Source organism: Pimephales promelas, chromosome 23 (assembly GCF_988280905.1).
Source record: "Pimephales promelas chromosome 23, fPimPro1.hap1.1, whole genome shotgun sequence".
Taxonomy (NCBI): domain Eukaryota; kingdom Metazoa; phylum Chordata; class Actinopteri; order Cypriniformes; family Leuciscidae; genus Pimephales; species Pimephales promelas.
Window position 1 is genome coordinate 21197932 of NC_142791.1, and position 12491 is coordinate 21210422.

Consider the following 12491-nt stretch of genomic DNA (forward strand, 5'->3'; position numbering starts at 1 on the left):
ACTTCTTTGTCATTGTGGAGAGCTTAGTGCATGGTTGTATAGCAACGACAGCCATGGGCAAATCGGTCCGAATTTTACCATTAATAATAAAAGATAAGCTACTGTGCATTATAAATGTCAGGAATGTATCTTTATTGACTCATTCTTTATATAGAGATGATTGAATGCTGAAATATGAGGTACATATTTTTATAAAATCTCTTTTTGTGTTAACCTTTTTTTAAGTTTAGTAGGTAAGATAAAAGACACTCCTTTAAAACAAATCTTTAATGTTATTAACTTGGTGAATTGATTGTGTATTAGGCTTTTTGTGTATGTGATCATGTTGGTCACTATATTCATGAAATGAAAATAATTTACATAATGATCAACTTTGTGTTTTTACAGTAGCCTATATGCAAAGTACAATTTTCTATTTTCTAACATTCTAACATTTTAAGAGTGACATAGGGCTACAAAAGCTATTTTAGGTCTATAACAGTTTGGATAGTGTTTAATATAAGAGCTGTTCAAAATTATTTAAGAGATAAGAGATAAGTATTGTGTTACTAAAGTATCTCTCAGACCCTTTTACTTTTAAAAACTCCATTTCGTGACAAATATTGTTTAACAAGCCATAACTAAAATTGTGCCATGCATATAATTTAAGGCAATAACCAATGCGCTAATGGTTGCTTCCTCTCTTTAAAGTTAGATTAATCTAGCAAAATAACTGGATTCTATTAACTGTGTTTTTCAAATGAACGGTATGTGATTTTATTTTTGGGTTGTTGTTGTTTTTTTATTGGGGGGGGGGCGCTCGAAGGGGGTCTCGCCCTGGGTGTAATTCAGAGTAGAACCGCCACTGTTCCCCCTAAGTAAACAACATTGACATCAATGTTGCCATGCCTTTGAGTTTAAATATCTACAAAAGAAGGGAAGATATTTTGTGTATTTTGACTTCCATTTCACTCTGTTCTTTACACAAAGCTACTATGTGACTTCCATAACATTTAATTAATGACTAGGATTTTCTTTGAATATTCTCCATTTGTGCTCCACAGAAGAAAGAAAGCACTTGAGGGTGAATAAATGATGACAAAATTTCAGTTTTGGCCCTTTCAAGTGAGACCCACAGCCATACTGAGCCAGTGGTGAGATGGAAACACACCTGGTACGAGACGCGAGCAGCGACAGACAAGATACTTACGGATGAGACGGTGCATATCCTGTGAGTAGCGGGAATTGTCTGGAATGGTGAAGTTGCCATCACAAATGGCCACCTGACTCTCACCAAAGGGCAATGTGAAGAAACAGATTTTATAGAGCAGACAGCCCATTGCCTGAAAGAACAAAGAACCCATCTCACTGTACAGTACGGGAAAAAGACCCTCGATTGAGGTCATAATTATATATTGAATAAAAGCCTCGAATAAGGTTAATTAAACAGTCTTATACCTTCTGTTCTTTTTTGGGTTTTTTTTACAAAACAAGCATACATTAAAGTGTCACAGTCTTCGTCTGCACCGTCCTGTCTTGTCATCAGCACTACACTTCCCAGGATCCTCTTGTCTCCACTTCTGAACTCACTCCCTCATCAGCCACCTGTTCCTCGTCTTGTTCATCAGTATCACCTGTCTTCACATCATTATTGTTTGATTCCTCTGTGTATTTAGTTCTCCCTCCTTCAGTCTGTGTTTGTCGGTCAATGTTTGATGTTACGCTGTGTACCCCGTCTTCCTGCCTGTACTCAGAATTAAATATATATTGTCTTCATTTGAACCTGGACTCAGCCTGTCCTTCTGCCTGCCTACACCGTGACAGATTGACCGACCAAAACCTTGACAGCATGGGACTTCTCCTCACCCCAGCTCTCACCACCCTCAACCTATTTCAAGACGGATGCTCATCTGAGGAGTATGTCGGCAGGTTCCTGGAGCTCTCTGCTGGGGTAAGTTGGTCAGATGACGTCCTAAAGTCAGTCTTTTGGTTGGGTTTGGACGATCATCTGTACCAGCAAGCCCCAGCAGCAGCGTTTCCAGGAACCTTCGCCGAATACCTGGACCATGTGTTGTGGTTGAGTGGGTCAGCCTTCACCGTTGGTGAGGCTGAAGATGACAGCACCACTCAACCACACACACCCACCATCATCACCACACCTGCCATCATCCCCTCTCCGCTAGTTCCGTCTAGCCTCTCAGAGCCCGAGCTCTCTTCTTCGCTGGTCCCGTCCAGCCCCGTCCAGCCCGCCCCAGAGACCGTCCAGCCCGCCCCAGAGACCGTCCAGCCCGCCCCAGAGACCGTCCAGCCAGCGCCAGAGACCGTCCAGCCAGCGCCAGAGACCGTCCAGCCAGCGCCAGAGACCGTCCAGCCAGCGCCAGAGACCGTCCAGCCAGCGCCAGAGACCGTCCAGCCAGCGCCAGAGACCGTCCAGCCAGCGCCAGAGACCGTCCAGCCAGCGCCAGAGACCGTCCAGCCAGCGCCAGAGACCGTCCAGCCTGCGCCAGAGACCGTCCAGCCTGCGCCAGAGACCGTCCAGCCTGCGCCAGAGACCGTCCAGCCTGCGCCAGAGACCGTCCAGCCAGCCCCAGAGACCGTCCAGCCAGCCCCAGAGACCGTCCAGCCAGAGCCCGAGACCAGGATCCCACCCAGCCTCCCTCTCCCACCTCCTCCCGTCACGCAGCCGTCAGCCCTTCCGTCTGCCAGCTCCCCTGACCCAGCTGGGTCGTTGGATCCCCGGCCTTCGCCTCACACCTCCTCCATCTGGACACTTCCTCGGCCCCCGGTCCTATTGGCTCCCCCGTGGCTCCTACCTCCCTCAGCTCCTCCATGGCCCCTCAGTCCACCAGCTCGGCCAGGCTCCCTCGACCCTCCGGACTCCCTTCGCTCCCTCGTCATCCTCCCTTCACCTTGGGACTTCCTTCCTCTGGCTCCGCCCCGTCATGTCACCCCCCCAGTTCTGTCGGACTCCTCACTCCCTCCAGTCACCCGTCAGCCCTCACTCCCTCTGACCTCACCGTGTCCCTCTGTGCCCCTGTCGTCACTTCCGTCACCTGAGCCTGCGGTGTCACCATGGTCCCTCGGTCCCTCCTCAGCACCATATGTCATCTGTCCCTCTGCTTCACCCTGGTCTCCTCTCCCATCTGCTCCGCCCCTGTCAGTCGGCCCCCTGGTGTTGTCAGCCCCGATTCCATCGGCTCCACCAGGGGTCCTCCCTCCATCGGCTCCGCCCTGGTCTCGCCCTCAGCCTGCTCCGCCCTGGTCTCGCCCTCAGCCTGCTTCACCCTGGCCACGCCCTCAGCCTGCTCCGCCCTGGCCACGCCCTCAGCCTGCTCCGCCCTGGCCACGCCCTCAGCCTGCTCCGCCCTGGCCACGCCCCGCCCAGCCCCCAGTTCGTCCCCCCTCCTTCCTCTGTTATGCGGCGTGAGGTCACGCCTCCCGGGAGGGGGGAGTTCTGTCACAGTCTTCGTCTGCACCGTCCTGTCTTGTCATCAGCACTACACTTCCCAGGATCCTCTTGTCTCCACTTCTGAACTCACTCCCTCATCAGCCACCTGTTCCTCGTCTTGTTCATCAGTATCACCTGTCTTCACATCATTATTGTTTGATTCCTCTGTGTATTTAGTTCTCCCTCCTTCAGTCTGTTTGTTGGTCAATGTTTGATGTTACGCTGTGTACCCCGTCTTCCTGCCTGTACTCAGAATTAAATATATATTGTCTTCATTTGAACCTGGACTCAGCCTGTCCTAGTGTTAATTTCGTTAACGAAAACTAAACGAAAATATTTTCGTCAACGCACATTTTTCACCGAACGAAAACTAGACGAGACTAAAATCCCCACTAATAAACAATAACTAGGAGTAAATCAGAAATAATTTTCGTAGACTAATAAAGACGAGACGAAAATGCAGTTCGGTAAATAAAGACTGGGCTAAAATCTATGGACATTTTAGTTTACGAACAAAGACGAGACGAAAATTACATATTATTATATGATATGGTTTTGTCAAATACTGGCTCCTCCTCTGCCTCCTCCTCGTCAGCTCTTCCGCCACACACCCACTTTCAAACCTGGAGCGGGCGGGCACAGTCAGTCAGAGTAGCCTACACAACACGGAGCAGACAGGAGCTGGATTCACGGTGAGGCGGCGGCGACAGGTTAAAAGTAAAACATGCTTTGCACGGGGCTCGTGAGAAAGAAGAGACGTGATATATCGACACATTTTGTTACAATGATAAACTAACTAATGATGGCTAACTTTCATAGCATTTAGTATCCAGGCTGGCTATGTTACGTTAGCTTCTTAGCACGTAGCGACCGTAGCCACTTGTTGATAGAATTGTATGTGAAGTTAAATTTATGCTAACTTAGATATGTTATACTGGCCGGGCAGTTAAATTTGATTAAAGCAGACAGACGCTTTAAAAAGATTTCATACGTTCTAGCAAGCTATGCCTTGTTTCGCCTTAAATACTGTACCTTTTGTGAACTAGCTGGCAGGAAAGCACTTTTGTTGTATCAGTTGGAGTTTTTTTTTTTTTTCACAACATTGACCTCAAATCTATTTATTTTTTTATTCTATGTGAACTAGCTTTAAACAGCCAGCACTTGTGTTAAGTTCATAATACACTTTATTTTATTTATTTGTTTCCTTTGTCAGGTCTATTTTATTTGTTTTAATGCAAGCATTTGTGTTTGTGTCTTTGAACCTTAACAATGTTCAAAATAAATATGAAAATATTGTCAGTACATCTTCCATGTCTGCATGTGTTCCTTAAAATTGTGTTTTTTATCAAAAAGATGAAAGAAAATGTTGAAATGTGAAATAATTTTAGGAAATGTTTAATATTATCTGCTGACAACAAAGTAAAAGGTTAAAATGATGACCTGACTAAAACTAGACTAAAATGTTGACAGTTTATTTTGACTAAAACTAAACGAATAAAATTATGTTTTCTTGGACTAAAATAAAGACTAAAATGCTCGACTTATAGTCGACTAAAACTAGACTAAATAAAAATGGGATGATGTCGACTAAATGTGATGAAAACTAACAAGCGATGCTGAAACTGGACTAAAACTGAAACTAAATTTAAAAATGGCTGGTAAAATTAACACTAGCCTGTCCTTCTGCCTGCCTACACCGTGACATAAAGTTAATAAGGAAAATTGACCATACTTATTTTTTAAATACACATGGTCTCTTTATTAGGTATTTAGGTATTGATTTAGCAAACTTGCAATTAGTCTGGTGAAAGATAGATTCGAAAAGCTTAAAGGGATACTCCACCGCTTTTTCATATTAAACTGTTATTCCCCTAACTAAGTCGAGCTGATACATACTTCTCTCGTGTCAGTGCGTACACTTAATGGCTCTGTCTTGCGGCAAAACTTTGATAGCACGTAACTAGCCCAGTTCATTCAATATGGGCCAAGCAGAGAAGCGACCAAACACCTCAACGTTTTACCTATTTAAATACAGTCACACGAGTAGTGTAATTCGACGTAGGACAGTGACACAAAATAAAACGTTGCGCTTTTCTAAGTGTGTAAAGTGGATAACTATGTTATATGGCGAAATACCACAGCAAGTGCTTGGGAGCACTTCGACACATATTTATCTACTGACTCGGCGCAGTAATAACATCACTTGTGAAAAGTCCTCTCCCCCCTCTCACTCTCCGGATTGATGATATTACTGCCCTGAGTCCATAGATAAATATGCACCGAGTCGAAGTGCTCCCAAGCACTTGCTGTGGTATTCCGCCATACAATATAGTTATCCATTTTACACGCTTAGAAAAGCACAACGTTTTATTTTGTGTCACCGTCTTAGGTCGAGTTACACTGGGTTTTCCCTACATTTAAATAGGGTAAACATGGAGGATTTTGGTCGCTTCTCTGCTTGGCTCATATCGAATGAACTGGGCTAGTTAAATGCTATCAAAGTGTCTCGCGTGGCAGAGTGATTGAGTGCACGCACTGAGACGAGAGCGGTATGTATAAAAAGGAGAACTCCGGCGCAAAATGAACCTTTGGTCTAATTACACATTGTTACCTAGTCAACCGTTATCTGAGATTTGTTTTCATGATTGCCAAATGTAAATAGTTTTATCTCTAAAAACAGTTTAGCCTATAATGCTAGTATAACGCTAGTATATAGGGCATAGAGTAATGACAAATAAAAATCGTTTGTACCAAGCGGCAACCTCCCCGTCTCTCTCTTGAAGCCAACACGGAAGTGAATTAAACTGCAATTTATCGAGTGGCCGCTTGAGGCAGGCTGCAGAAGCGAGTCAAATCTGTATCTCCTCCATGTTAAAATGGCAGCAGAAAATGCCACTTTACAGCAGAAAAAAACATGTTTACAGCATGGAGCAAAAAGTGGCTTTGGTCTATAGAGCTCATTTTTCCCTTCATGACAACTGTGAAGGGGCTGAATTTTTTTACAACTCATCTGTTTAAATTATATTCAAGCCTTAAAGTTCTGCATAATTAAGGGTGTGGCCACTTGAGTGACAGGTGGATTCTTGCCGCTGCTTTCACTGCTAGTCTGCTGTCTGTTAGCGTCACCCTCAGCTGTGTTTGTGCTTTTCCGGGATTATTTCATACAATTTAATACATGTATTATACCTTCGCCCGTGCACGCTGTTGGATTCCGTCGTGATGAGTATGGAGAGAACGACCAGCGGTGTGTTTCCAGCTGTTTCCCTCGCATGCACTAATGGATGTCTGATGATTTCAGTGCTTTCTGTCCGTCAGTGCAATAGATGCACACCCTTGAATGAGCGCTGATTTCTAGTTCATTTACTTGAAGTTCTGAGGTAATATCTTTGGTTTGACCCATCTGAGAAACTGAGAGGTGGCCAAAATCAGATTGTAAAATGGACTGAATTAAAGCTTGTAAGGAATGTGCGGAATGAATTAGCTTCTGCTTCTGAACAAACACACACACACACTTACTTCAGTGGGTATTGGGTTACAAGTGACATAGAATACTCAATGTGTTTCTATGGTTGGACAGAAGATAAAATATCTTCTTATTAAACATACAGTTTAATAAGAAGATATTTTATACATACAGTCAACTTGAAAAATAGTCTCTACCAGTCGATCTACGAACGCCGATCCAAGTGCGCTGGAGAGATGTGAATAAGGTGATAAGGTGAGCGCGAACAGTAGGCTACATGTACATACTGAAGAGAAGAAAATGGTTCGTGTTTGTGTTTCAGTTCAGCTCACTTGGATCGGCGTTCGTAGATCAACTGGTAGAGACTATTTTTCAAAGATGGCTTCTTCCTGTTTTCGCGAAGTTGACTGTATGTATAAAATATCTTCTCATTAAAATGTATGGACACTGACAAAGTTCTCAATGCTTCGGTTTGAATGTAGGGACCCTTATTATGCTACCGTGTTAGTGTGGGGCTATTTTGAGCCTTGTTAGTGGTAATAACAAGCGATTTTTATTTGTCATTACTCTATACCCTATATACTAGCGTTATACTAGCATTATACGACAATTCACCATAACGTCACAGCAATAATAGACGTTCTTCCGGGTGGCAAAAGCCGAAGCGTCCCTATGGCAACACTAGTAAATTGCTTGGAGGGAGACACACAGTCGGCAGTATCCTAATCTACATTTCAACAGTTGATTCAAAAACAGACGTGGTGGAAATTCAGACATAGTTAACATGATCATTAGAGCTTATTTTTTGATCTAGAGACGTGCACTCCCAACGCACTAGACCACGGCGCGGGACTAGATCTGATGGCCGAGTGCGAGCACGGGCAGTAATGCATTCACTCTGTGTGTGTGGTTTGCGGGAGTAAATATCTATGAATAAACCAAATAAAAACGAATACATTTTTATTCATCTGTTGCAGAAAAGCAACAAGAACAACTAAAACAAAATAGAAATGATTTCCATGGCAGAGGATGTTTTTATAACATGACTGCAGCGATGAGCGATGTACGTTAGATAATCACAGACGTGTGGATTTATTGAACGCAAAGGCCAATCAGAAGCATTCACAACTGTATTATGAAATATTTATTGTGCAGTCAGCTTCATTGATAATAACAGAGATGTGTGATCGCGATGAACTGATGTCAGCTTTTTAGGAGCGCGCATTCAGTTATGCCAAACCATGCACGCAACCTGCTTGCTTTTATGTCATAACAGTGGTTTGTGTGTTAATGCTTTAATAACAAATAGTTTATCGGGAGCATTTATGCTGATGTGTATAATGGCGACACGTAGGCTAACTTGAAAGTATTTGGAGGTACAGAAAAAAAGTCTATTTGTGGGCGGCAGCGGGACAAAACATGCACTACTTTTGATGACGTCCACTCGCTTTTAAGCTCCTCACCCACAGGTAATAAATTGATAAATTTACTTTTTTCTTAAGAAAATCGATAAAAACCCTACACCTTTTGCTGTATATCTGGCGGCGCAACCTCCAACACAACACATTTTCGCCATCGTTTCAACTTTGATCAACAACAATGATTTTAAATATGTAACTGTTCAGTTGCCGGCTGGATCAATAGAAGCCACTCGCGTTCTGCCACCCGGAAGTATCGTGGTGCCTATTGTTTACAAACATTCTGAAATGCCCTATACGCTAAACTGTTTTTAGAGATAAAACTATTTACATTCGGCAATCATGAAAACAAATCTCAGATAACGGTTGACTAGGTAACCATGTGTAATTAGACCAAAGGTTTATTTTGTGCCGGAGTTCTCCTTTAAGGGAAAAACATAGTTTAATATAAAAAAACGGTGGAGTATCCCTTTAAGAAAAGCCACTTTAAAATATCTTCTGATTGGCTCTGATATCTTTAATATATTTACTTACCCAGATATCTGCTTTAGTGGTGATGATTTTGCTGTTGTATAGGTTCACCATTTCAGGAGCGCGATAGGACAGGGTTGTGTACCTAAACAAAACAGACAATTTCATGAAACTCTGCATTATAATTAGTGTTGTTATTATTATCACATCAAAAGAAATGTGTCATAATTTGCAATAAATACAAGCAATTTGTTAATGGCCGATTTAACCTTAAAATTCTAGGTTGAAGGACGAACAGTACAGACTTGGAATATGATCCATCATAATGATTATTGGCCTTTTATTTTAAAATGTATTTTAATGTACTCAAAAACATTTTTTTTATTATTCATGTTGTAAATAGTTGAGCTGCTTAATATTTTGTGAAAAATGTGTGGCACTTTCTTTGATGAATATAAAGTTCAAAAGTACAGCATTTATTTGCAGTGGTGGAATGTAACGAAGTACAAATACTTTGTTACTTTACTAACTTTAAGTACATTTTTCACGTATCTTTACTTTACTTAAGTAGAATAAATAGTGCATACTTTTTACTTTTTACGTAAAAATGTGTTTTTACGTGCATAGGAAACAAACCATGTGTAATATACGTTTGGTTAGGATTATGGCAAGCCAAGAGGTTCAGAATTACACCATAAATTAGTCGCGTGTACTGCCAAACATAGTTATTAATATATAGTAAGGATACGCATGGTTTATATTGCCTAATTGCAAGCTTGTTTCAGAAATGGTGACAACATTTTTTTTCCCATCATTATTGAATCTCATTATAGGAGTATTAGGTTGAATGGGTTAGAATTAAATGTTTTATTAATCATTAGAAAATAGTCACTAAGAGAATCAATTGTTATGCAAGTAATTTTATTTTTAATACCTAAAGTACATTTAAAATCAGGTACTTTTTACTTTTTACTTAAGTATGGTTGTCATTGTGTTACTTCAACTTTTACTAAAGTAAATATTTATCTGGTTATTTGTACTTTTACTTAAGTACTGAGATTGAGTACTTCCTCCACCACTGTTTATTTGAAATAAAAGTCTTTTACAGCATTAATTTATAGATGTCTTTACGGTCTCTTTTTACTAATTTAAAGTGAGTCTTTACTGAAAAAAGTTTTCATTCCTTTAAAAAAATGTTTGATTAACAACGCTTTGTATTTTTATCTGATCACTCACCCAAAAACTTGTCAATATAGTAATGTTAAAGGGATAGTTCACACAAAAATGAAAATTCTGTCACCACTTACACACCCTCAAGTGGTTCCAAACCTGTATACATTTATTTCTCCTGCTGAACACAAAACAAGATTTTTATGAAGAATAACAGATGATGGGCCCCATTAAATTCCATAGTATTTTTTTTTTCCCATAGGTTGAGAAAGTGATGACAGAATTAAAACTTTCAGGTGAACTATCCCTTTAATGAGTAAAATCATGCAGTACAACTTACAGACCATCAATACTACAATTTACAACATTATGCATATTAATTCCAAATAATCAATAGCCTCCAGGAATCCGTGAAGTTAGTGGACTCACCTCCAGTAATGCATGTGAGAAAATGTTGAATAAAAAATATTTTTTATTTTATTTACATCACTGTTCTGAGTTCTGTACATTAGTAAGAAATTGATTAAAACGGTTAATTTTACGAGTAAACCTCCTCTGCATATTTCCACAGGTTATAAATCAAATTGAATTTCACAGAAACAGGCTGATTGGAGAGTATTACTTTTTAATTTCGTCCTCCACCACAGTCACTCCTTCATTCTGGGGGTTCTGGAACTTCATGGTGGCGCTGCCAAAATCACACAGAACATAGTGTCCTCTGTCATGAAGCAGGATGTTTTCCACCTGCAAAGAGTCGTACACAAATTACACTCCAGTACAACATCTCACCTTCAACTAATATAATGATGTTTTGAGAAAAACCCCAAGGAGTCAACCTCTTGACCAAGTGTTCACTGTGAAGTAGTTTTACCAAGGTAACATTCAGTCACAAACAGCTGTTAACTGTGACTCATGTAATCAAGGATGTAATCAAAACACAAAGCAGAAAATAAAGGAACCTTGAGGTCTCGGTGGATTATGGGAGTTTTGAACTGGTGCAGTTGTGCCACAGCCTCACACGTGTCACAGAAGATCTGGAGCGCTTCCTGTTCGCTGAAGCCTGTCTGCAAACGCTGGTTCATTAGGTTCACCACCTGACCACCTGCATGGAAACAAAAAGAATGTAAAACACTAACACTTCAGAACCAAGTAAGCACCAAGACAACCAGGATAGTATTCAAAGCATTGCGATTGAGAGGGTTTTTCTCTGAGGTTCTTAGGGAGAATTAAAGCAGAGACTACTATGTGAAATTAGAAATGTAAATCCCCAGTGCAAATCAAAACAATTCATTAAAAGAGTATACCTAGACATTATATAGCTGAACACAAGAACCCACATGTCGGTCCTTAAATCCATCTGGAAGCACTTCAGAAGTCAATTACCCAGCAATTATGTCAATTTGCCTCAAAAGAAAGAAGAAACAAGCTCTTTTGGGTAATGAAAAAAATCAATAATCTGTTGTGGGCTTTACGAAATTCTATGGATAACCTCTTGCAGTAAATTAACCAATCAAGACATAGGGAAACCCTTTCAGATGAGGACACTGAAAAATGTTTTTCCAGTAATGAGGATAAGTCTTTTGTGTAGGTGCTGTTAGGAGATGACATACCTTACACAATTAAAGACTTTGAGTAAAGAAAAGCTTTCTCAAGGTACAAGAAGATTAGGATATAAGGCCATGTCAGGGTGTGATGGAGGTCTGAGAGCGCCTCCAGGTGGATGAATTGTATAAATAGTACAAACACCTTGTACAAGAGGAGATACTATATATAAGGCCCTGCTTGCACCTGGTATTAAGATGTGTTTTGGTCGATCGGATCACAAGTAGACGAGGAAGACACATTCCAGTTTACACTTGATGTTTTAATCCCTCTCTTTTGTACACTTTCAACCACTTCTGTCCTGATTTGTTTGAGGGGAGGGTCTATGGGTGGGTAAATGTATGAGTTCTTTATCTAATGGACAAAATAAGATCACGCAATTTACACATGAACGCTCCAGAAGAACACAGAAAAACATACGGAGAGCATCAGCTTGCGTTTCTGTTCTGACAGCCGGAAGACCACGCTGAACGCTGTGAGTGAGTGTTAGAAATCAGGAATGATCAGAGAACATTGTGCTTGGTACACTTTTTCATCTTCAAACCAAACTTGAGTCCCCAGCTGACAATGTTTAAATCCCGTCTGGCTAGTGTGTAATGGATCTGCCATGTGCCTTGGCAAATCACATCTAAAAAATTAGTCCATCGCCAAAAAAAAAAGAGCAAAGTCTTAAATTGTGATGTTTTATCAAATCTTGCTTACACAAGATAAAAAGTGATCAAGCCTCATTAGAGAGGAAAAAGGCGAACAAATTGTAACAGTTAAAAACAAGAAGGTCCAAAAATTGTATTCCATTCAGATTACATCACAGGAAAAATCCACTATTCAAAAAAAGACATAATTGGGCTTGAGCCTCTCAAACTGACAGAGGGCAAAATTCAACACAGGGTAAAATAAGTAACAACTCTCTCTAAACAAAACATTCACTGAATTTATAAGA

The 12491-nt window shown here is 41.0% G+C and overlaps 1 protein-coding gene across 5 annotated transcripts in view; it reads right to left on the reverse strand.

Moving 5' to 3' along the window:
• Nucleotides 1-12491, reverse strand: part of aak1b (AP2 associated kinase 1b) — a 97662-nt gene that overhangs the window by 71334 nt on the left and 13837 nt on the right. For all 5 annotated transcript variants that reach the window (XM_039664388.2, XM_089126270.1, XM_039664387.2 and 2 more), the window contains exons 4-7: nucleotides 10909-11051; nucleotides 10572-10693; nucleotides 8843-8924; nucleotides 1190-1322 (exon numbers count right to left, since the gene is read on the reverse strand). In XM_039664388.2, the coding sequence (XP_039520322.2) occupies nucleotides 1190-1322; nucleotides 8843-8924; nucleotides 10572-10693; nucleotides 10909-11051 (480 nt within the window). The remainder of the gene's footprint in view (nucleotides 1-1189; nucleotides 1323-8842; nucleotides 8925-10571; nucleotides 10694-10908; nucleotides 11052-12491) is intronic.